Source organism: Moschus berezovskii, chromosome 20 (assembly GCF_049115385.1).
Source record: "Moschus berezovskii isolate FMDL1 chromosome 20, NW_MosBer_1.0, whole genome shotgun sequence".
Taxonomy (NCBI): domain Eukaryota; kingdom Metazoa; phylum Chordata; class Mammalia; order Artiodactyla; family Moschidae; genus Moschus; species Moschus berezovskii.
The window spans coordinates 41,574,949-41,600,124 of record NC_142479.1 but is presented as its reverse complement, the minus strand read 5'-3'; the positions used below and the strand labels follow the sequence as shown (position 1 = coordinate 41,600,124).

Genomic DNA, 25,176 nt, shown 5'->3' with positions numbered 1-25,176 from the left:
CAGCTCATAGCTATCTCTGAAACAACACCTTACATTATTCCAAAGGCAGTCACTTTCAGGTTGCCAACAACTCAACTTATTTATAGGAGATTGATTTATACACTTAACCCAATGTGAGAGGAAATATTTCTAATTATATCCAAACATCTTTAATATGAAGGGAATTATGCTTGGAGACCTTCATTGCCAAAAACACGTTTTGCCAAATATGATTTAAGAAAGAGGAGGAGGCGACGTGTTTTCCATATTTGACCCTATAAAAGTACCCTGGGAATGAGTATGACTTGTCTTTCCTCATAAAGCTTCAAGGTAAGTGTGTGTGAGGACAGGGCTCTGTCTGAAGGGCCAGCAGGGATGCCTGGCTGCCCGCACGCATGCCACACATCCTGGCTCCTGCTGCCCCTGGGAGCCCTTCCAATGAAGCACCAACTTACTCCGCAGCAATTTTAATTAGATGTTTTGGCGTTCCCAGTCATTTCCTGCTTCTCAATTCAGAATCATTCTTGCTACTATTAGGAACTGTTCACATTTAATCAGAGGACATTTGCTCTTTTTCTTACAGTTCTGACCCACTTCAAGGTTGCATCTCCAAGGTAAGGCACTGGCTTGTTTTTCTCATTCCTTGCAAGGTGTAGGAAACCTTCTGCAGTGGTTTGGAGAGTGGTTGAGGGGAAGGGCTACAAAATAAAAGCATTTCGATTTCATGGCTGTTCATGCTTCCCTGAAAATCTCAGAGGGAGCCTTTAGAAACTGGTTCTCATTAATCAGTATCTTTTGCAATAAATACAATGCTTCAGGAGGTTTTAGATACATTGTTTTTTCTATTTCCAGCATTGCAGATTATCTTTTAAATAATTCAATTACAATATGCAACACAGCATTTCACACCATTATTGCTCATTTACAGAGAAAATGTAAATGTTCTATACTACAGCTCTTACCACTGTATATAATATAAAAACCCTTGAGATGCAGTGTTACTGGATTAATAAGATGAAGTGAATCTTTGACTTGGAAAAGTGGTTGAAACCTGCATGCTGTTTCACACTCTGTAAAGTGAACATTTAAAAAATATATATATGATATGAAAAATGATTGTGAGCATTTTTAGTAGGACAAAGGATTTTTTCAAAATACTTTTTGCTGTGGACCATTTTTAAAGTCTTACTGAATTTGTTACAATATTGCTTCAGTTTCATGCTTTGGAGTGTTGGTCCCGAGGCATTTGGCATCTTAGTTCCCCGACCAGGGATTGAACCTGCATCCCCTGCACTGGAAGGTGAAGTCCCAACCACTGCACTGCCAGGAAAGTCTAGACAAGGGATTTTAATTGTGCTATCCAAACCACTGTGGTTTGAATAGAAATATATTGAGAAGACTACTCAAGTGCTTTAGTTTTTCTCAATAAAATATCTTTTAAAAAATTCTAAAATAGGTTATATATGATCCTTATTGACAGGATTAATGAATGTTAAAGTGACAAGAGACAGATTTTGAAAGAAAAAGTTTCCTGAATTTTTTATGAGAATACTAGTAATAAAGCAAGAAAACCTAAGTAATAACTAATGTCTTTGAGAAATACTAAAGACAGGCGAAGAAGCTGAGTTTCTCAAAATTATGGCACAGGAACAAGAGTAGTGGATGTAAAAACAGGATATTTTTAACTGAACAATGCAAAACAAAGCTCATCACATTTATGCTTTCCTTTATTATTAGGTGGTCCTTGTAAATTCCAAATCTATAATGAAAAGGTTTTCACCATGCACTAAATAGTTCATATAACTTTAGCAACATAGTTGTATTGATCTTTTAATTTATAAAGCCAACTCTGGTCCTTACCCACACCCAGCATGTGTTCTAAGAGGTGTGAAGGATGCTGTAAAAGGAACTTACTCCCAGTCTGCAAGGTCCCTGTAATCTGATCGGAAGACAAGAACTAGAGGTGAAAGAGCTCGAGAAACCCCGCTGTCATCTTAGCGTTGTGTTCTCTATAAGCTGATGATAGGCTGCTTTCTTTTATGCAAAAGAAACAGAGAAAGGAGTTATAATATCGTGTAGAAGATGAGCCAGAACCAACAGTCTCTTGCCAAATAAGTATCTGTCAGCAATGGTACAGAACACAGAGACTGACATTTGACCTCCAACCAAGCCAGGGAGGGAGTCATACCCAACAAGATGCTAGTGCTCAACTTGTCAAAGTATAAGGTTGGGTGTTGTTTTTTTTTAAACATGAATCTAATGATCCAGTTTCTGAATTTCTGTAATATATTTTCTTCCTCTGCCAGGCAGGGTCTTTGATTGGGCTGCCATCAATAAACTGCAGCCATGAGTTCAGACCAGGAAATGGCTATTTTTGGGGAGGCTGCTCCTTACCTCCGAAAGTCTGAAAAGGAGCGCATTGAGGCCCAGAATAAGCCTTTTGATGCCAAAACCTCAGTCTTCGTGGCGGACCCTAAGGAGTCCTTCGTGAAAGCAACTGTGCAAAGCAGGGAAGGTGGGAAGGTGACAGCCAAGACCGAAGCTGGAGCGGTGAGTAGAGCATCTGGAGGGGATGAGACAGAGCCCTGCTGCCAGTCAGGAGAGCGGACACTTCTTTACTGACCTGGCTTCTCTTGTTTGACTTGACAGACAGTAACTGTGAAAGAAGACCAAGTCTTCCCCATGAACCCTCCCAAGTTTGACAAGATCGAGGACATGGCCATGATGACCCACCTGCACGAGCCCGCTGTGCTGTACAACCTCAAAGAGCGTTATGCAGCCTGGATGATCTACGTGAGTTTGTTCTCGTGGCCCCTGTTCATGCAGGCGGTTAACATTTTGAAAACCAGTATTAATGTCCTCATGAAACAATTCTATTGCTTTTTTTTATGGTACAGACCTACTCAGGCCTCTTCTGTGTCACCGTCAACCCCTACAAATGGCTGCCAGTGTACAATGCAGAGGTGGTGACGGCCTACAGGGGCAAGAAGCGCCAGGAGGCCCCACCACACATCTTCTCCATCTCTGACAACGCCTATCAGTTCATGCTGACTGGTACGAGCCTTGACTGTTTTTCATACAAATTATTTCACCATCTATAATCACAAAACGGTGAAGCTAAAACATGAAAAGACCCTTAGAAATAACCAAATCCAAAGCCAAGCCCCCTAGTTGCACACCAAAAGTGATGAAAGAACAGACATGCACACACTGTCAAGTGTGCATAAACCTCGGTTCTCCTGATTCCACCTCCACAACTTTACCAGACCACACTGCTGCTCCAACCCAATTAAGTTTAATTGTTTACAGTCTCCTTGCTGAGAAATACATGCTTCATTTTATATATTCAAGTAACAAAAAAGGCTAAGTTAGAACTGAATAGTATTGTCTGAACAGAAATGAAAAATATATGTTCAATCATTTTAGTACCCAAGTTTCTTGTTGATTTTGAATTAGATGGTTTAAGAAGTGTTGTTATGTCTTTAAAGTTATCAGAACCCATTTCAGAGACAGCAGCCTTTCTCTGAATGAAATGGTATTGGAGGACTACAGCATTCAAATGGAAGCTGTTACTGGCCCCTCTCCAAAGGACTTTATTCTGATTAAGGCATCCTCTCTGATCTGTTTTGACCCAGTGGCCTACCCTGGGAAGCCTGATCAGAGTTAGGGTTGCAGTCTTGGATCTTGAGACAGATAGATGTGTGTACATGTGTTTGTGTGTCTGTGTGAGATTGATCCATTCAGAAACTAAATCTCAATCTTGGCCTAATTAACATGATTTGGAGCTATGAAATACAGTCTGAATCCTTAGTATACAGTGCATTTCTCAGTTATATGCATTTGTCCATGAAGAGCAGGCCATTGGAGCCTAGAGATAACAACTAACAATTGTGCCTCTGGAAAGAATGGCTCTTTCCTTTAAACCAGAAGGACACACGTTATGTGGAGTTCAAGGAGTTTAAAATGTGACAACATTTTAACGTTTCTCTTCCCCAACTTGAGAGATATAACAACATCACATGTACTTTTATAATAATATACTGAAAAATTCTCCTGAATGTGACACTTACACTCAATGCCCTCAATGTTTCCCTGTAGGAAGTTCTGTGTAAGTAACTGTAGATAAGCTGATTGTCCACTGTTTTTCTTCTAGATCGGGAGAATCAGTCTATCTTGATCACGTATGTATTATTATTCTGACACTCCAATTTTATTTTCACTGGGAAAATGACTAATCAAAGGAATAAGTTAGTTCATGCCCCCATTTTAAAGCAATGGCAAATCAGCCAGGAACTAAACATCATTATTATTTATTATAGGGTTCAGATTGCATCCTAATGTAAAATAGCAATGTCCCAAATTACATCATTTGCTAGACCAACCTTAAAAGTCCCAGAGCTTTCCAGGGATTAGATGTAAAACACTGTGTCCACACAAGGCCAGAACCCAGTACTGGACAGCAAGCATGTATACCTTCTAAAGGTTGGACACTTTGTGAATATTACCAGTGGTTCATTCTCAAGGCTTACTGGAGGAATGTCTATTCCTTCAAAGACCTAACTTGGGACTATCTTTAGTCTAAGGAAGCCAAAGAATGTATGCATTGCTTCTGAGAGTTTTTACTAATCATTTCATTTACTACATAATGGTTGAGTAGTTGCTTCTTGGACTCCTCAAGCCCTGGCCTCAGCTCATAGAAGAGAGTCTGACACTTTTTAAGCACTCAAGAAACAAGTGCTGCATGATTAATGATTGAATGTCTCAGCTTTTCATCAATGCAAGGCAACAGAAATAATACGAGCTAAACACGGGCTGAAGAGAAAAACCTAGGGGGCTCAGACAAAGACATATAAAGACAGGCACATTGGATAGTTAAGGGTGATGAAGGAAGCAGTTTCACTTGTCATAGAGCTGAAATTCTCACATATATTTGATAACTGTTTGACAGCGGAGAATCCGGGGCAGGAAAGACTGTGAACACGAAACGTGTCATCCAGTACTTTGCAACAATTGCAGTCACTGGGGAGAAGAAGAAGGAGGAACCAACTTCAGGCAAAATGCAGGTGGGTCAGGTTGCCAGGTCAGCGTGTGGGCTGTCAGGTGAGAAACTCCTGAGCCCGAGATGTGAGCACTGCTCTTGCCTTGGCAGGGGACTCTGGAGGATCAGATCATCAGTGCCAACCCCCTGCTGGAGGCCTTTGGCAACGCCAAGACCGTGAGGAATGACAACTCCTCTCGCTTTGTAAGTCTCTGGTCACAGAAGGGTGTTCTTTTAGATGCCAGAGAGGCCTGTCTGTGTTATTATTTCAATCTCTTTTACTGTGTGCTTCCAGTTTTATATATAACATCATCTTTTTCACTTGCAAGGGTAAATTCATCAGGATCCACTTCGGTACAACAGGGAAACTGGCTTCTGCTGATATTGAAACATGTGAGTAACAGGACCTCCTAAACAGAATCCAGAGTGACAGTGATGGATTGGAGGAACATCTTACAGCTCCTGCTGGGCCTGGAGCCTGTGCAACACCACTCACTGCCAAACACGCCCCTGGGAAATGCCAGTCTAACTAGAGCCAATGGTGTGCTTCACCCACTTCAGTCAGGGGCTGCAGAAACTGCCAGGAGTTGCTGGGCTTGTCAGAAGAATTCCAGCCTCACACGACATTTCAAATTTTTCTAAGAAAAGACTAAGATTAGGGGTGCATTAGTTGGATTTAGTGTATGAGATTTCTTCCTTAGTGTGAGCTTGATAAATGTTGCTCTTAGTAATAACCCCCCTGCTATAAAGTGAGCAGAGACCCTGAGGAGGAACAAGTTATCAAGAATCAATTATACTGAAAATGCCAAGGATCCTCTGTGTGAGAGGTGAATCTGTCTTGAGACAGACAACTTTAGTTTCCTTCAAGAAGTGGTAAGAGTAACCACAGTGGTAAAGACAAAATTACGTGGTACCTCATGGGACCACTCAGCTGAAATCACAAGGGGCCAATGAAATTTTTAGTTCATGACCCCATGATCCAGTCACTCCAAGAACTTTATCAGTTTTCCCTCTAATCCCGTGTCCACTTGCCATTGCAGATCTTCTGGAGAAGTCTAGAGTCACTTTCCAGCTGAAGGCAGAAAGAAGCTACCATATTTTTTATCAGATCATGTCTAACAAGAAGCCAGAGCTAATTGGTATGCAAGAGCTTAAATGTATTAAGTTAAAAGCTAACATCTTTATTAGTCCCTTCTAATGTAAAACATACACCCTAAACTCTGTGTACCCAGAAATGCTCCTAATCACCACCAACCCATATGACTACGCCTTCGTGAGTCAAGGGGAGATCACAGTCCCTAGCATCGATGACCAAGAAGAGCTGATGGCCACAGATGTAAGTTTCACATGCAGTTTTTAAAACGAGTTGTTATATATGGGAATGACAGTGACAACCGTGCTGTAGGTGTGGTTCAGGACACAGTATAAAGTCTCCTAAATAAGTTAGTGTCTTATGTCCTAATTCTGTCCTCTCATCTCTCCTGGCAGAGTGCCATTGAAATCCTGGGCTTCACTTCTGATGAAAGAGTGTCCATCTACAAGCTCACAGGGGCAGTAATGCATTATGGGAACCTGAAATTCAAGCAAAAGCAGCGTGAGGAGCAAGCAGAACCAGATGGCACTGAAGGTACCAATGAACCCCCAACTGGGTTGAATGAGAGAAAATAGGCAACTCCAAACTCATGTCTCCTTTTCACCTGAGCATCTGATGGACACACAAATCAAACCCCACATAGCAGTGATTCCCTCCTTACTCTGCCCCTAGGTGTTGTGGGGCCACAGTAGGTCATGCTGGATGTCTGAATTGTGTCTCTGCAGTGGCTGACAAGGCTGCCTACCTCCAGGGTCTGAACTCTGCTGACCTGCTCAAAGCCCTCTGCTACCCCAGAGTCAAGGTCGGCAATGAGTTTGTCACCAAAGGCCAGACTGTAGAGCAGGTAAACGCACAACCTGTGTGAATCACATCCTTCCCAGGCCTTCACATCATGCCTTTATTAATGGCAATGATCATTACTTTGTCCATGAAGGTGTACAATGCAGTGGGTGCTCTTGCCAAAGCCGTCTATGATAAGATGTTCCTATGGATGGTCACTCGCATCAACCAGCAGTTGGACACCAAGCAACCCAGGCAGTACTTCATCGGGGTCTTGGACATTGCTGGCTTTGAGATCTTTGATGTGAGTAAGCAGAAACTTAGCAGGAGGAAAACTTACAAATCTTGCTGCCACAGTAAATGTTTAAAAAGATCCATGAAAATAGCTGAACTGACACATGAAAGGAGATCAAAACTCCATCAAAGGATATCAGCTTTGGGATGAGACAGATCTGGGCTCAAACTGCACCTCTGTGAACTTAGATAATGAAAATGGTATTGACTGTAAACAGGGTAAATTTACCTAGGACCTGTATAGAAAGCTCCAGATAACACACTTACTTCTGTACATCTTTTGCCATTGTAAGATTTCTGGATTTAAAGACCTAAGCACTGTACCCCAGCACATAGTTTAGCATTTAATAAATGATAAAGAAGGTGATGAGGGTGACAATAGCAGAAAAGATGGCCATGGGGAAGATAATGACAAATTCAAAGCACAATCCAGAGATTCTCACCTGCCCTTCATGGCCAGTAGAGGGGACAGAAATAGCATGGTAAAGAAACTCAAATTCATCTGCCTGAGACAGAATACCTCCCATTCAGTTTACCCAAGTCTTCTCCCCAACAGCAATGTCTCAGGTGTGTCTGATCCAGAGGTCCCATTTCCACACCTTTCTCCATGAGTGCATTCATGGATACTGGATGAGATTTTCTGGGTTTAGGAACAAAAGCATTTCCAGAAATCCTCAACCCAACATGGGAAGAAAGGAATAATCTGGTACCAAGCAACAATATGAAGAGTAATCCACAAGCTTTCACATAAGAGTGCTAAGGACAGTGCAAACCTGCAATCTCTTTCCCATTTCCCTCTTACTTCACCCCCTAGAAATCTGTTTCCTGTCTGTAAGCATATGCTTAATCTGGACAGTTCATGTAAATGACATCATACACTATGTCGTCCTTTGAACCTGGCTTCCTTCGCTCAGCCAATATTTGCAAGGTTCACCCATGTCTTAGAACCTCTTTGGCTTCTGTGTATGGGGACATCGCTCTGAGTCAGCTTGTGTTTTCATGCAGGGAGCAATTCGGCTAACTATGTAAGAAGAGTCCTTTCAAAGAGAAGCTGTTACCACAAGAAGAATGTTCATTTGTATTTTCTACTTATTTAGTTCAACAGCCTGGAGCAGCTGTGCATCAACTTCACCAATGAGAAACTGCAACAGTTTTTCAACCACCACATGTTCGTGCTGGAGCAGGAGGAGTACAAGAAGGAAGGCATCGAGTGGGAGTTCATCGACTTCGGGATGGACCTGGCCGCCTGCATCGAGCTCATCGAGAAGGTTCGCCTTCCTTTCTCAGACCACAGATCACACTGCTGACCCATATTTAAAAGAAAATCACAAATATCACTGCACACTCTGATAAAAGGTTTCTATTAGTAACTAAGATCAGGGAAGGTCCTTTGGCCAACTCTGAGGTAGACGATCCGGTACAAGGAGATAGTCTTCCCTAGAGTCCAGAACTCTACCCTTCCTCATAGTCTGATGGCAAGTCTGATTCTTAAACCATCTTTCCTTGTTAAAGAGCTCTGAGGAGAGCATGATTCACTTATTTCTTGGCAGTTTTGGAGTCATTACTGCAGGCATTTGAAGGTGGAGTTCCTAGTACTGTAAAGCAGAGGCTCTCAGTTGTGCCAAAGACCCAAGTAGTGAGTAAACCTGCACATTCTCCTAAGCTCGCTCCTAGAAATATTTTGGGGTAAGGGTGGGGTAGAGCCTCGGAATCTGCATTTTTATCAGGTGTTTCTGACACAACCCATTTACAAGTCACACTTGGAGAAACATTGCTCCAAGGCTTTGGGGCAAAGATACAAACTCCACCAGAGGTCCTTCCTTGTTCATCTTACTCTCCATCATATCCCAGAGCCCAGCACACACCTGCATATTGATAGGCATCCAATTAATACTTGCCATTTAACAAATTCTGACCAAAGAAATGAGTTTTCACTAACCTAAAGAATGATACGATGTATTTACTCAAGTCGGATCAGAATGCTACCCATTATTTCTGTAGGCAGACAATTCAAGTGGCATGTTTCTTTTCATTCTCTCAGCCTATGGGCATCTTCTCCATCCTGGAAGAGGAGTGCATGTTCCCCAAGGCCACAGACACCTCCTTCAAGAACAAGCTTTATGAACAGCATCTTGGAAAGTCCAACAACTTCCAGAAGCCCAAACCTGCCAAGGGCAAGGCTGAGGCCCACTTCTCCCTCATTCACTATGCGGGCACTGTGGACTACAACATTACTGGCTGGCTGGACAAGAACAAGGACCCCCTGAACGAGACAGTGGTCGGGCTGTACCAGAAGTCTTCAGTGAAGACTCTGGCTTTCCTGTTCTCTGGCGCAGCATCTGCTGAAGCAGGTAATTACCAACAGAATCCATGTTTATTTAAGGTATAAAATGAGACAAAGAAAGCCTGTACTATGAGTGCCTGTGGTTTCTCCTCCCCTCAGAGGGCGGCGGTGGAAAGAAAGGTGGCAAGAAGAAAGGTTCTTCCTTCCAGACCGTGTCTGCTCTTTTCAGGGTACGGACTCCATTTTCTCTCTCTAATTAGATTTGGGAAATTAAATCTTAATTTACTGTGTGGGGAAGGGGAAGTAGTCTGGCAAGTATTCTAGAACTGAATGTAACTCAAGGAGACAGGGCAGCAGAGGTAGTAGCACTGAGTCTCTCAGGAAGGTTTGGGGTAACCTGGAAGAGATAGTCAGCAGATAGGAAACACAGGTGCCAGAAGGTCGGACTCAGTATAAGATGGTAAAATTCAATATTGGGGCTGGGAAATATACTCATTCGACTCTTAAAAGGTTCTTCTTGGAAAAGCAAATCAGGAGATTCTCTTGAGTTTCTGGGGGCGTCTAACTGAGGTAGAGGCATAGGTGCGTCTTGGCACAGAACTGAAATGAGTGGGTTTTGAAAGGTGAGGGTAGAGAAATAGTGGTAGGCTTTGGAGGCTGTTCTAAAAGAAGAAAACAGAAATCAGCAAAGGTGTGCTAAGAAACACCTCTTAAGGAAAATTTATTTATCCTTTCAGAATTCTATCTATAATAACTGAAGTTCCAGTTATTCTGAAAACTCAGGATTTCCATAGGGTGAATGATCTCTTACACTTGGTAATATGGCTGTCCATTTTCTGCCAATTCCCAGAGGCAGGCATTGTAAGACCCCTTTCTATGAAACCAGCAGGAGGGCACGGCTATGTAATTATAAAGAATAAACTTGTGCTAGAGAAGCAGATACAATTGAAAAGTTGGGAAAAGAAAGAAAGGGGTGAATTGGAGGAAGACTCTGAATTTGTAAATCAGACTCCACATCTAGGTAAAACACAATGGGTGGAGTATTTCCATATGTTAAAATGCCATAAATTTATAACATATACTAGGAAATTCAAAAGGAATGAACAACCACTTCAACAGCAAGTTTAAAATGCACAAAGATAGGGAAAATAGAGCTATTTTCAGAGACAACCCTTGGCAAATTCAATCTAGATACTATTCACTGGAATTAAACAAATGTCATGGATGGTGACAATTATGTCTATAAATGTGAATGTATAAAAATGCTGCATTTTTAACCAGATATGCATATGGGTCCACAGGAGAATCTGAATAAGCTGATGACCAACCTGAGGAGCACTCACCCCCACTTTGTACGCTGCATCATCCCCAATGAAACTAAAACTCCTGGTAAGGCACTTCTGATACCCAGTCAAGCTCAAGCGTGACTTCTCAGGAGATTATTCTATGGAAAACATATCTTTTTTTTTTTTAGGGGCCATGGAGCACGAGCTGGTCCTGCACCAGCTAAGGTGTAACGGTGTGCTAGAGGGCATCCGTATTTGCAGAAAGGGCTTCCCCAGCAGAATCCTGTATGCAGACTTCAAACAAAGGTCAGACTTTCTCACTGTGAATTATTTTACAAGGTTCTGGTTATTGAATTTTTCAATGAAATAAGCCTGTCCTTTATAACTTCTATTAAAACTGGAAAAAGCAACAAATTTAACAAATTCCATATTGATATACCAAAAGTTTGACACCCTTTGAATATACAAAGAATAGATAAAGAGGCAGATATGATTACTTGGTTATGTGTTAGACTACCCAACAGTTCAACTGTTTCTGTAGTAAGGCAGAAAGAGTTCTTGTTGGTGACAACAGCTATATCACTTATTTGTTTGGCTCAAACAGATACAAGGTATTAAATGCAAGTGCAATCCCTGAAGGACAATTCATTGACAGCAAGAAGGCTTCTGAGAAGCTCCTTGCGTCCATTGACGTTGATCACACCCAGTATAAATTTGGTCACACCAAGGTAATAGTCTCTAAGGCCCACCTGGCACTATGTCTGTCCCTTTGGAGTCTGTGTAAAGTTTCTGATCTGCAACTCTGGCCATGCACAGGTCTTTTTCAAAGCTGGTCTTCTGGGGCTCCTAGAGGAGATGCGAGATGAAAAGCTGGCCCAGCTGATTACCCGAACCCAGGCCAGGTGCAGAGGGTTCTTGGCGAGAGTGGAGTACCAGAAGATGGTGGAGAGAAGGTACTATATGGGAAACTTTCTAACTCCATCAGCCTATGCCCTGTAATTCTGTTTCCTGCTACACCTGACTTTGAACATTTCTGCTCCTATCACAGAGAGTCCATCTTCTGCATCCAGTACAATGTCCGTGCTTTCATGAACGTCAAGCACTGGCCCTGGATGAAGCTGTATTTCAAGATCAAGCCCCTCCTCAAGAGTGCAGAGACAGAGAAGGAGATGGCCAACATGAAGGAAGAATTTGAGAAGACCAAAGAAGAGCTGGCTAAGTCAGAAGCAAAAAGGAAAGAACTTGAAGAGAAAATGGTGACTCTGACACAAGAGAAAAATGACCTGCAGCTCCAGGTTCAGTCTGTGAGTATCAGAAGCCATTGTCTACTATCTGATGCTAAAATTCCAATTCATCAGCTGCTAGGGGAGAGTCTAGATGGTACCTGATTGAGGAACTGATCACCAGTCTTTCCTAATTCCCATCCTCAAAGTGTTCCGTCAAATTTCATATGCAGTATTATGAACAGCTCTGTCGGAGGATTCTGTGCTGTTGAGAAGAGAATAATAAAAGTGATTTTCCTTTGCCCCTGGTGTTTTTCCTAGCAGAATATGGGCAGGAAATAAAGTGATCTTTGCTCCCTAAGATTCTCCCCACTGAAAAATGCATATAAGAACAGTGAAGAAAGAACATTATAGACAGTGAAGAGGGTGGAGACTTTATGATGAAAATGTACCAACTGGAAACCAATATTGTGAATTTTTAAATCTATGGCCCCCTGGCAACTTCACTCTCAACTATCTCTTTAGGAACCCTCTAGTACATGAAAAAATAAGATCATTGCCAAGATAATGGCAGCACTTTTTATAAATAGTGTCAATTAGGCAAAGCATGAGTTGATGCTCTTGTTCTGATGTCCTAAGAAATCTCCAGAGGCTTGGGAAGATATATTTGATGACCACCACTGTCTATCTCATTTCTGTGACTCAAATGACAAGAAAATTTCAGCTGCCACCAATGAAATCAACAACAGAAATATTAAAAGTTACCCTCTAGTTCTCTGAATTCAGAAGGGAATCTACACTGCTTCTAGGGAATGCATAGGTTTTAGACACATAACTAGAAAGAATAAAAGTGAATTATAAATACTTGGGCTGGCACTGTGACTTCCCCTGTGGTTTATGGAGTCCAAGGTTTTTCAAACTGAGAACAGATTTATCATACCTTCAAAAATCAAGGGATAACTACATGGGAAATTAACTCCTCTCAGTATAATATGCTCCAACCATTTCTTTTTTTTATTTACTAAAACTTTCTGGAAAACAATACTAAATAAAGACAGCTAACTGAAATTATGAGAATCAGGTTTGGGCTTCCCTGGTGGCTCAGATGGTAAAGAATCTGACTGCAAACACGGGGAGTTATCATGTAGGGGAGTAAAAAAGTTTCATTGACTCTCTTAGGGATCCTTGGCTAGGTCTGAAAATTAAACTGACAAAGATAGATTGACAAGAGAAAAACATACAAACTTTACTTAATTTTTATTTATATATGTAAACCTTCATAAGAGAATGAAGACCCAAAGAAGTGACCAGAGCATGAAGCTTTTATACCTTTGAGACAAAGAAATGATAAATACGCGAAGAACTGACAAGACAAGGGGGCCTGGACTGGGGTAGTAAGTGATGAAGAAACAGAACGATAAGAGTTAGTTTAACAAGATTTGTTTATACAACATTCTCAGCCCTAAATTCCCCATCCCTTGTAATAAGAATGCCTTCTTTCTTCCCAGTACAGAGAGGGAACCTTCCACGTAGAAGGTTAATGACTTGTTTCAAGGAAAGGGGGCAAGAGGAATAGTTCAGAGTGGTCTTCCTGTTTCTGCTCTTTTCTCAAACTCCTTTAGCTTAAGATATTCACTGTGCCAAGGTACCATATTTTGGGACAGTGTATTCTGAAACTCATCATTAATAAGTTTATCTTATTATTTCACCAGGAATTGTAACTTAAATTCCTTTTAAAAAATCTCCAGTGCCTTAAATACCCAATAAATATTTCCTAAATGATGGAAAACTAATAAAAATTAACCTAAAGCTTTAGAGTACAAAGCTTTACTTATTTGGTTTCAATTCTTAATAAAATCTGAAAAGGTCCACAGAACAAGACCTAAAAGTGTCTACCATCCCTTCTCAGGAAGCTGATGCCTTGGCTGATGCAGAGGAAAGATGTGACCAGCTGATTAAAACCAAAATCCAGTTGGAGGCTAAGATCAAGGAGGTGACTGAGAGAGCCGAGGATGAGGAAGAGATCAATGCTGAGCTGACGGCCAAGAAGAGGAAACTGGAGGACGAATGTTCGGAACTGAAGAAAGACATAGATGACCTTGAGCTGACATTGGCCAAGGTTGAGAAGGAGAAACATGCCACAGAAAACAAGGTATGAAACATACTTCTATACGGCATATTGAGACTCTGCCATCTAATTAAGCTGCTTTACAGCAAAGATAATCTCTTTCTTAATCTTTCTAGGTGAAAAACCTCACAGAAGAGATGGCAGGCCTTGATGAAACCATCGCCAAGCTGACCAAGGAGAAGAAGGCCCTCCAGGAGGCCCATCAGCAGACCCTGGATGACCTGCAGGCAGAAGAGGACAAAGTCAACACTCTGACCAAAGCTAAGACCAAGCTAGAGCAGCAAGTGGATGACGTAAGTCTAGGACTGTCAAGGAAATTTTCTTGGAAAGTAAGCTAAGCAATTCTTTGACTCAACATTATTTACATTCAGCTTGAGGGGTCCTTGGAGCAAGAAAAGAAACTGCGCATGGACCTAGAGAGAGCCAAGAGGAAACTGGAGGGTGACCTAAAACTGGCCCAAGAGTCCACAATGGACATAGAAAATGATAAGCAGCAACTGGATGAGAAACTCAAAAAGTGAGTATGAGAGAATACAGTTGTAACCCACTCATCGTCTGGATCTCAGAAACACTACTTCACGGCACACAGGGGAAAATAATAACATCTTTGACTTTTGATTGAATGAAAATGGTACATTTCTGACTTGTGAAACACCCACTTAGCACTTCCTCATCACCAGCCATACAAAAATGTTCAGTTACACATAGAAAAGAAGACTGGCAAGAGGATACGGGGTGAGCTAACATGCTGCTCTCCTAACAGGAAGGAGTTTGAAATGAGCAATCTGCAAAGCAAGATTGAAGATGAACAAGCCCTCGGGATGCAGCTGCAGAAGAAGATCAAGGAATTACAGGTAAGTCCATGGTTTCCGTCCAGTCTCATGCAACATGACAAAATTACCAACTCAAAGGAGCTCACAATGAGTTTCTCCCCACCTCCAGGCCCGCATCGAGGAGCTGGAGGAGGAGATCGAGGCCGAGCGAGCCTCCCGCGCCAAAGCAGAGAAGCAGCGCTCAGACCTCTCCCGGGAACTGGAAGAGATCAGCGAGCGGCTGGAAGAAGCCGGCGGGGCCACTTCCGCCCAGATCGAGATGAACAAGAAGCGGGAGGCCGAGTTCCAGAAGATGCGCAGGGACCTGGAGGAGGCCACCCTGCAGCACGAGGCCACGGCGGCCGCTCTTCGCAAGAAGCACGCGGACAGTGTGGCCGAGCTGGGGGAGCAGATCGACAACCTGCAGAGGGTCAAGCAGAAGCTGGAGAAGGAGAAGAGCGAGATGAAGATGGAGATCGATGACCTGGCCAGCAACATGGAGACTGTCTCCAAAGCCAAGGTACAATCGTGATTTAAGTCTTAAAAGAGATTTCTGTGGGACGGGTGAGAGCAAGCCTTTCAGGAATCATTAGCAACTGGCAGGATGACACTATGACAGGAGGCTAGTGGCAGGAAGGGGTAACCCCAGTGTGATGGGGCCGAGTGTTCCCTCTTACATGAAACTAGCTGTACCCCAAGACTGTGCATCCTGAAAACTCAAGTTCTTTCCAATAAAAAATAAAATTCAATGGTATATTTTGAAATTTTAAAAACACCTCACCTTGAATAAGCTCTTTGTTTTCTCCTTAAGCACAAATACATAATTTGTTTCTCAAAAAAATTTCATGAGCTGAATCATTGGCTGTCACTATTCTCATATCACAGATAAGCCAACTGAGTAAAGGTTTTGAGTCACAAGGCAATTTCATGGCAGTAGGTTTAGACTGTTATGTTTTGACTCTTTCCATCACAGTCTAAGGCCTCAGTTGGTTTTGTTTGTAAAGAGCTTATTCTCAAAGGAAATGAGTGCAGCAGCTCCTATGGAATCCTGGGATTACTGCAGATTTCCATGATCTAAATACTTGAGATGATGCCATCTACCATTTTTTGAATGCAGGGAAACCTTGAAAAGATGTGCCGCACTCTAGAGGATCAACTGAGTGAACTTAAGACAAAGGAGGATGAGCAGCAGCGGCTGATCAACGACCTAACGACTCAGAGAGCGCGTCTGCAGACAGAATCAGGTGGGCATCTACCAGTCCTGACTTTGAATGACCAGTTTACCTTGGATTCTCAACTGGCTGATAAACCCTGCACTGAGTTACTTGAGCTCATGGGAGGTGCTGCTAATATGAATACCTTAGCTACCACCGGCTTGGACATGTATTCACCAATGCAATGGACATGAACTTGGACAAACTTTGGGAGATTGTGAGGGACAGGGAGTCCTGGCATGCTGCAATCCATGGAGTCACAAAGAGTCAGACATGACTGAGCAACTGAACAACATTATTTACTTTCACTAAATGCTTCCCACGTTAATTACTTTTTACCCTCATTAGTCTGTGTAGTGTTATCCCCATTTTAACGATGTCAGATTATGGTAGCAGAGAAATGACCTGTCTAAGAATGTTTACTCCAGTCTTTTCCCTGAAGTCTTGACAATTGCTGGTAACACCACAGTTAAGTAGGGAACTATTCAGGACCACAATCTAACCAGGAGCATGCAAGTGAGATTCAAAAAGTTCTGATTATCCAAACTGGAGAGTCTCTGCATTTACTCCTCCCCGTACGTACCAACTTGTCCAACTTTCTAATGAAGTTCTGCCTCCCAAGTGAGAGGTAACAGATGGAAATTGCTTTATGGGTCATTTGAACTAGTAAAGCAATGGGTAGATCAAATTGTTGGAGAACCACTTTACTCTTTCATCTTCATTCAAATATTGTTCTTTCTAGAACAAAACTCACGTAAGGCTTTTATTATTGTTATACAGCTGGTAAGTACATTTCATGAAAAGAAAAAACTATCTTCTCAAAGAATCAAAATGCCCCTTATAGTTTCTTTTCCTCATTACATGTTTGCTCCTAGTAATCCAGTGGTATGAAAAAGATTGGAAGTTGTGTTTCTTATTAAATGTTAAAGAGCTAAGGCTTCCAGGTTATCAGTTCAAAAATGGTGCTGAAAGTGTTTTCCCTCTTTATAACACAATACATTTGACCCTTGAGCAACATGGGTTTGAAGAGTATGGGTCCATTTATATGTAAATTATTTCCAATAAAAATGTACTATAATACTAGATGACCAAAGTTGGTTGAGTCCATGGGTGTGGACAGAGAGGGCTGACTATAAAGTTATATCTGGATTTTTAACTGCTCAAAGGGTTGAAATCCCTTGGTTGCTCAAGGGTCAAGTGTATAGTATATTTTCAAATTATGGTGCTTAAAGAATGGGAGATAAACTTAAATGACACTTAGTTTAGGAACTGATTTGTTATCCACAAACCAACTCATTCTTGGGGTGGAAGGACACTTGACTGTCTCGATATAAAAATTCTTCCAGGATTTTCCTTTGAACATCAGTTCAAAGGGTGCTGCTCAAAGAATAAATTTTCCACAGAATAAATTCTGTTTCAGTCAAGTTTCAGTGGAAGGTAAACTAGTACAACACCGTTGCCATAGACAAAAAACACTGGAATGCTTTTTGTTAGTCTGATTTATATTTCTTTTCACATATTTCTTCATCAATTTTGACTGTGATCAAACAATTTTAAATATCTCCTGAAATCTTTTCTGTTGTTCAGAAGAGTGTAATCTGAATTAAAGTCTTCCCTACTTCTCATTTTCAAATGGATGTGCTCACCAGGGTTGAGGTAGAAATTAGCAGTTTGCTGTAATCCGCACTCTGCATCATGTATCAACCCCAGCTCCCTTTCCCCTGCTCCAGTTTGTAACGTGGGAGTTTTAATTTCCAAAGTAAGGTTGAGTTTTCTGGTTCTTGGTCTTTATAGGTGAATTCTCACGCCAGCTAGATGAAAAGGATGCACTAGTTTCTCAGCTCTCAAGGGGCAAACAAGCGTTCACACAACAGATTGAAGAACTAAAAAGGCAGCTGGAAGAGGAGATAAAGGTTAGCCCCACTCATTACTGTTGTTGTTGCTGTCATTATACTGGCTTCTAAGGTTGTTTTCTGCTTACCTGTACGGATTTTCTTCTGGTGGCCTACAGGAGCTTAGGGACTAAGCATCACTTTAAAGATGATAAAATTAAGTCACCAATTGCTATGTTCTCAGGCCAAGAGTGCCCTGGCCCACGCCCTGCAGTCAGCCCGCCATGACTGTGACCTGCTGCGGGAACAGTATGAGGAGGAGCAGGAGGGTAAGGCCGAGCTGCAGAGGGCCATGTCCAAGGCCAACAGCGAGGTGGCCCAGTGGAGGACCAAGTATGAGACGGATGCCATCCAGCGCACAGAGGAGCTGGAGGAGGCCAAGTATGTTCTAGACTTACTTAAAATGGAAATAGAGATAACAATCAAAGTGCACCTGATATTAAGTACCATATGAACAAATGTCCATTGCTTCCCAAACAAAACCTTAGGAATAGATCATACATGATATAAACTTAAGCAAGTAAAACAAATACGCTAGGTTATCTGGGGAAAGAAATTAAGTTAGAGGGTAGAGGAAGAAGGACATGGGCAACAGGACGCTGAATGGTTTTTTTTTTAAAAAAGGAAACTTTTGATGTCATCATTCCTACACAGGTATATATAGAGTAAGAGTCAATTATATTGTCCCGAGCTTCTCCTCCTTCTTAGCCACTAATGGAAAAATTGATCCAAAGTGATAGGTATGTAAGAGAAAAAAACATCTGGCTTTAAACCACAGATCCTCCTTTTGAGATAAAAAAGTACAGCTACTTGTAGAGGGAAAAAGAAATTCTATTGCTAAAGACTAAAAAGTAGACATTAAATTCTGCAATAAGAAAGAAAACATTCTTATATAAAGATTTAAATGCAATCAAAAGTTCAAGACTGAACTTAACAGGGAGAATCTTATTCTACAGAAAGTTTAAGGAAGGGACCTGCTTATTCAAGAGAAAACTTAATCAGAGATCTAGTCATTTATCCTGTGAATAATGTACAGCCAGACAGGAATGATACCATTTTAGTGGATGCCTTAGAAGAGTATCTGTGTAAGCCTTTATTTCACATTTTAGGAAGAAGCTGGCCCAGCGTCTGCAGGATGCTGAGGAACACGTAGAAGCTGTGAACGCCAAATGCGCCTCCCTTGAGAAGACCAAGCAGCGGCTCCAGAATGAGGTTGAGGACCTCATGATTGATGTGGAGAGAACAAATGCTGCCTGTGCTGCCCTGGACAAAAAGCAAAGGAACTTCGACAAGGTAACTTCTGCACCAGTTTCTGCCTCAGCATTCACATGTGACTGAGGACAGCTGGTCACCTTCTGTGTGCCTATTCAAACCATCCAAGGGCTGTGCTCAGCAGCTCCTGCCATAAGTAGGTGGGGAGGAGGGGGGACTCCTGTGGTTTCTGCTCTTCTCATTCATAATTATTTTTTAGTCCCCAACCGTCTCAACTCTATTTGAAAGCTGCCAGAAAAAATGGTTTCATCCCATCCAACTTTCTCCACCAAATTTCTTGACCATTCCTTGCCCCTCAGATCCTATCAGAATGGAAGCAGAAGTATGAAGAAACTCATGCTGAACTTGAAGCCTCCCAGAAGGAGTCTCGCTCCCTTAGCACAGAGCTGTTCAAGATCAAGAATGCCTATGAGGAGTCCTTAGACCAACTGGAAACCTTGAAGCGGGAGAATAAGAACTTGCAACGTGAGTACACCTTACCTTTTCTTCAACAAAGAATTTGAAAGAATGTTTTCATCACTGAATGAATTTTTAAATTTTTTTTTCACCAACAGAGGAGATCTCTGACCTCACGGAACAGATTGCAGAAGGAGGGAAACGTATCCATGAACTGGAGAAAGTAAAGAAGCAAGTGGAACAAGAGAAGTCTGAAATTCAGGCTGCTTTAGAGGAGGCAGAGGTACACATTTTACTGTAGACTCTAAAACCATTTTGAGAGCAACTGAGATCGAATACATGCAAAAACAGGTGAATCAAGAGAAAAGAAACATAATTTTTACTCTGTAATAATAAATATGAGGATGGAAAATTGACCATGCATACAACAAATGTAACTGGACATCAGGAACTATGTGATAGACACTGAGAAAGCAAAGATGAGGTCAGGGCCCTGAACTCAAGGGCATGAGCTAGCTGGGAAGATAGAATTATATAAAACCAACAACTCCACATTGCAGAAATTTCTGTAACAGTGGGATAAAGATGCATTATGGTAGCACAAAGGTAGGAGCTAATTTCTATCTCCAGAATACTAAACACTTCCACTCCGTGCTAATGTCACCCCCTTGCTGTTGTTAAGGCATCTCTTGAACATGAAGAGGGAAAGATCTTGCGTATCCAGCTGGAGCTGAACCAGGTCAAGTCTGAAATTGACAGGAAAATTGCTGAAAAGGATGAGGAAATTGACCAGCTGAAGAGGAACCACATTAGAGTCGTGGAGTCCATGCAGAGCACGTTGGATGCTGAGATCAGGAGCAGGAATGACGCCATCAGGCTCAAGAAGAAGATGGAAGGAGACCTCAATGAAATGGAGATCCAGTTGAACCACGCCAACCGCATGGCTGCTGAGGCCCTGAAGAACTACAGGAACACCCAAGCCATCCTCAAGGTAAATGGATTCAGGAGATGGTCCCAGTGCAGGTGGGTGACTGCAGCCCTGAGAACAAGGTGTCCCAATGATCGTTCCTCCCACAGGATACCCAGATCCACCTGGATGATGCTCTGCGGGGCCAGGAGGACCTGAAGGAACAGCTGGCCATGGTGGAGCGCAGAGCCAACCTGCTGCAGGCTGAGATCGAGGAGCTGAGGGCCACCCTGGAGCAGACGGAGAGGAGCAGGAAGATGGCAGAGCAGGAGCTCCTGGATGCCAGTGAGCGCGTCCAGCTCCTGCATACGCAGGTGGGCATAAGAGAACAGCAAAAGACACTGGAAATGAAAATCTTGCTCAAATCTTCATATTACTTAAAAATTTATTCACAGTGTTATATGGGGGGTTAAAGTTTAAAATATGTAATATTTTTGAATTAACAAATATTTTTATTAACATGAACTATGACATTCAGAGTTGACTGTCTTGTAAAAATATAGTCAACTCAGATAATTTATGGAACAAGAAGGGATACTAATTAGATACCTTAATTAATTAGCTTGTGTCCATTAGAACATTGGACACCCTGATTTTGCTCTCATGTATTAATATTTCTAAATTTGGTATTTTAACCAGAACACCAGCCTGATTAACACCAAGAAGAAACTAGAGACAGACATCACTCAAATCCAGGGAGAGATGGAGGACATTATCCAGGAAGCTCGCAACGCTGAAGAGAAAGCCAAGAAGGCCATCACTGATGTGAGCAGAGGGCCATGCTGGGTCGTCAAGCTAGAATCTTGATGGACTGTCGGCTCTCTCAACTGGTTTTGTTTTACTGTTAATCAGGCAGCCATGATGGCTGAGGAGCTGAAGAAGGAGCAGGATACCAGCGCCCACCTGGAGCGGATGAAGAAGAACCTGGAGCAGACAGTGAAGGACCTGCAGCACCGCCTGGACGAGGCTGAGCAGCTGGCCCTGAAGGGCGGGAAGAAGCAGATCCAGAAGCTGGAGGCCCGGGTGGGTCTTCTGATCAGCCTATTCCCATCTCATTCTAATCTAACGCGTGATTTTTTTTTAGAACCTCCCACTGTTAGATGATGAGAGGCATACAAAGATTCAGAAGAGATATTCTTTGTAAGAGCTTATAAAGGGGGTGACTAGACTAGGGCATCGTATACTACATATAAAGCAGAGTAAAAGCAGCATTATGGTTCATCTGAAGAAGAAGAAATCCACTGAGTAATGGACCACTTTAAACATCTCTAAAATACTCATTTTCTTGCAGGTACGTGAACTGGAAGGAGAAGTTGAGAGTGAACAGAAACGCAATGTTGAAACTGTCAAGGGTCTACGCAAACACGAGAGAAGAGTGAAGGAGCTCACTTACCAGGTAAGGAAAACATCCTGTCTCTGTTTTCCCCTCGGCTACAAGGTATTCAAAAACCAAATAAACAACAAAATGGGATGGTATCTGTGCTTTCAAGAAACTCACTCTTGGAAATATTTCAGACTGAGGAGGACCGCAAGAACATTCTCAGGCTCCAGGATTTGGTGGATAAACTGCAAGCAAAGGTGAAATCTTACAAGAGACAAGCAGAGGAAGCGGTGAGTTCAGACCCCCTCGGGGTGATGGGGCTGTTCTCAGATATATCCAAGCCAATTTAGTTCAAGGGGTGAAAGAAATAAGGGTGAAATAAGGAAGGATCAATGAAAGATGATTCAATGAAGATGTGAAGAATGAACAGAAACCAACCACTTGACGAGATAGGGGAGAGTGTTCTAGGAAGGAGGAACAGCAATGCAAATCTGTTGAGTGGGAAGAGCCTGGTCTGAGAGGTGGAAAGAATAGGGGAACAGCAATAGAGAACCCCCAGCCCTGGGCAGGGGGCGGGTCATGGGGTCTTCTAGGCAGTGATAAGAAGTCTGGTTTTTATTCAAGGTACAGTGGAACACTGGGGAAGCCACAGCAGGGTTTAAGCTGGGTTGGTCATGCCCTGATTTATATTTTTTAAAAAAGAATTCTGACTACTATTGGAGAATGGATAGTGAGACAACACTATTAGGTACAAGAAGACGTTTTAGGAGGATTTTCAAGTGGTCCAGTGGCTTGTGGAGAAAACAGAAGTAGAGAGATTCAAGATATATTTCGGAGGTCAAAACTAGAAGATACTAATAGGTTTTGCTTGGAAAGACAGAGAAAGGAAAACAAGGATAATTAATCAGATTTGTGATTTGAGTAACTAGGTGCATGACATAAATTTACTAAAATGAGCAACTAAGGAAGGAACTAAGGAAGGGATTGGGGGCGGGAGGAGAAGGGGACGACAGAGAATGAGATGGCTGGACTGACTCGATGGACATGAGTTTGAGTGAACTCCGGGAGTTGGTGATGGACAGGGAGGCCTGGCGTGCTGTGATTCATGGGGTCGCGGAGAGTCGGACACGACTGAGCGACTGAACTGAACTGAACTGAAGGAAGGAACACATGTAGGCCAAGAAGGACGCAGGAATTCTGTTTTGGAAACATTGGTTGAGATACCATGATACATACACAAGTGAAGATGTCAAGTAAGCCTCTAAATATCCAGTCTCAGAAGGTCTTGGTTATATTCCAACCACTAGATCCTCAGCACGCCACCCCATCTCGTTTCCTCAGCCTGTGAATTATCTGAAATAGTAATCACAATATGAATTTCCCAGGTATAGAAGTATGAATAGATACATACCTGAATATCACAAATTAGTTCCTCTGACCATCTCTGGTTTTGTTTTTCCCCTGATCTAAGGTCTGAGAGAGAACATTTCTCTGGCTCCTACTCTTTCATTTATAAGAGGACCATCTGGAGGTTTTCTCAAGCTCTATTTTTTAGTGACTCAAAGTTTTCTAAACGTTCTAAATTGGAAAGCCTTACTTTGGACAGTTCTTAATGAGCCTTTAAAAAAAGAATGACTACTAGAGACTAAACTATAACTGGCCTTCTCAAATTTACTGCTATGTGTTCAGATATTCATATAATCAGGGAACACATAGATTGTTTTGGCAAACAACTTCCTGTTTAATTTTTAAACTGCATTAAGTGGCAATAATTTATACTCAAGTGACAATAATAATTTACAGGGCTTCCCTTGTGACTCAGTGGTAAAAAATCCACCTGCAATGCAGGAGTCACAGGAGATGAAGGTTTGATCCCTGGGTCAGGAAGATCTCTTGGAGAAGGGCATGGCAACCCACTCTAGTATTCTTGTCTGGAGAATCCCATGGACAGAGGAGCCTGGCAGGCTACAGTCCATAGGGTTGCAGAGACTGAAGTGACTTAGCATGACAATAATTTATGGGGACGACAGAGAATGAGATGGCTGGATGGCATCACCGACTCTGTGGACATGAGTTTGAGTGTACTCTGGGAGTTGGTGATGGACAGGGAGTCCTGGCGTGCTGTGATTCATGGGGTCGCAGAGAGTTGGACACGACTGAGCGACTGAACTGAACTGAACTAGCTTGGTATAATACAAATTGTATACATGTATTTTTAAGAGGTCTGGTTCCATTCTCAGAATTCTGGGAGGTAAGGGGAAAGAATAAGAGGCTGGAAAGCTAGCATATTTAGCAGTAATTCTAAGATGTTTAGATGTTATAAAAAGAGAACTTTTAGTTAGAACAACTTGGAGACAAATGTCACCTGTCCTTCCTTGCTACCCATGACTTCAGAAGCATGAGAGAAGTTAATTTTTTTTTTAATGCAAGAGCATTTCTCTAAGCTAAAAAAAGGTGTACTAGAGTGAACCATTTTTAGGTAATAAGAAATTCAAGACCCACTGATCTAAGAAACAAGAAATTTTGAACTTTTCCCCCTCTTAAATGCATTTCCATTTATTCTCAGGAGGAACAATCCAATGTCAACCTCTCCAAATTCCGCAAGCTCCAGCACGAGCTGGAAGAGGCCGAGGAACGGGCTGACATTGCCGAGTCCCAGGTCAACAAGCTGCGGGTGAAGAGCCGGGAGGTTCACACAAAAATCATCAGTGAAGAGTAACTCATCCAAATGCTAAAAAGTGACCAAAGAAATGCACAAAATGTGAAAATCTTTGTCACTCTGTTTTGTACTTATGATTTTTGCAGATAAAAAATTTATCTGTAAAGAACTTGTGAGTCTCTTTTTAACACTGTGTCGATTTATCTTTTGGTGCCACAAGAAACAAACATATTACTTATAACTTATGGAGACGTATTTAGTAACCAAAAATGAAACATGGATTGAGCAGCCAAGCCAGTCCCTGTGAGAAAGAGCCCTAAACACCACATGGCCCTGTGGGAAGAGCAGGTGAAGCCTCGAGGCAGATCTTAGACATACAAAACAAGAGTATGCAGAGATGAGTGTAAATCGCAGCCGGCAGAGCATCAGCTAGTTATCAGGAAAAAAGGATTTCTTGTAGTGAATTTACTGACCTTCTTCATAAAACAGTAGGAAATCCTTGATCCTAAGACTGAGAATAAATAAAACAGCAATTACC

General features: G+C 42.1%; 1 protein-coding gene across 1 annotated transcript; it reads left to right on the top strand.

Annotated features, from left to right (window-relative positions):
* Positions 1–201: 201 nt before the first annotated feature.
* Positions 202–24,807, top strand: LOC129543839 (myosin-1). Its single transcript, XM_055407191.2, has 40 exons — positions 202–309; positions 563–593; positions 2,286–2,529; positions 2,629–2,772; positions 2,877–3,033; positions 4,133–4,160; positions 4,928–5,042; positions 5,129–5,221; positions 5,347–5,410; positions 6,058–6,156; positions 6,250–6,353; positions 6,506–6,644; positions 6,836–6,954; positions 7,045–7,194; positions 8,282–8,452; positions 9,226–9,535; positions 9,628–9,698; positions 10,770–10,857; positions 10,943–11,060; positions 11,359–11,482; positions 11,571–11,707; positions 11,803–12,058; positions 13,887–14,129; positions 14,222–14,398; positions 14,477–14,622; positions 14,869–14,959; positions 15,048–15,437; positions 16,035–16,161; positions 17,926–18,044; positions 18,208–18,404; positions 19,133–19,316; positions 19,595–19,760; positions 19,850–19,974; positions 20,374–20,682; positions 20,769–20,972; positions 21,298–21,423; positions 21,511–21,681; positions 21,950–22,054; positions 22,174–22,269; positions 24,546–24,807. Exons 3-40 carry the CDS (start codon positions 2,326–2,328, stop codon positions 24,696–24,698), a joined length of 5,820 nt encoding a protein of 1,939 aa, XP_055263166.1. The 5' UTR covers positions 202–309; positions 563–593; positions 2,286–2,325; the 3' UTR covers positions 24,699–24,807.
* The last annotated feature ends 369 nt before the right edge of the window (positions 24,808–25,176 follow it).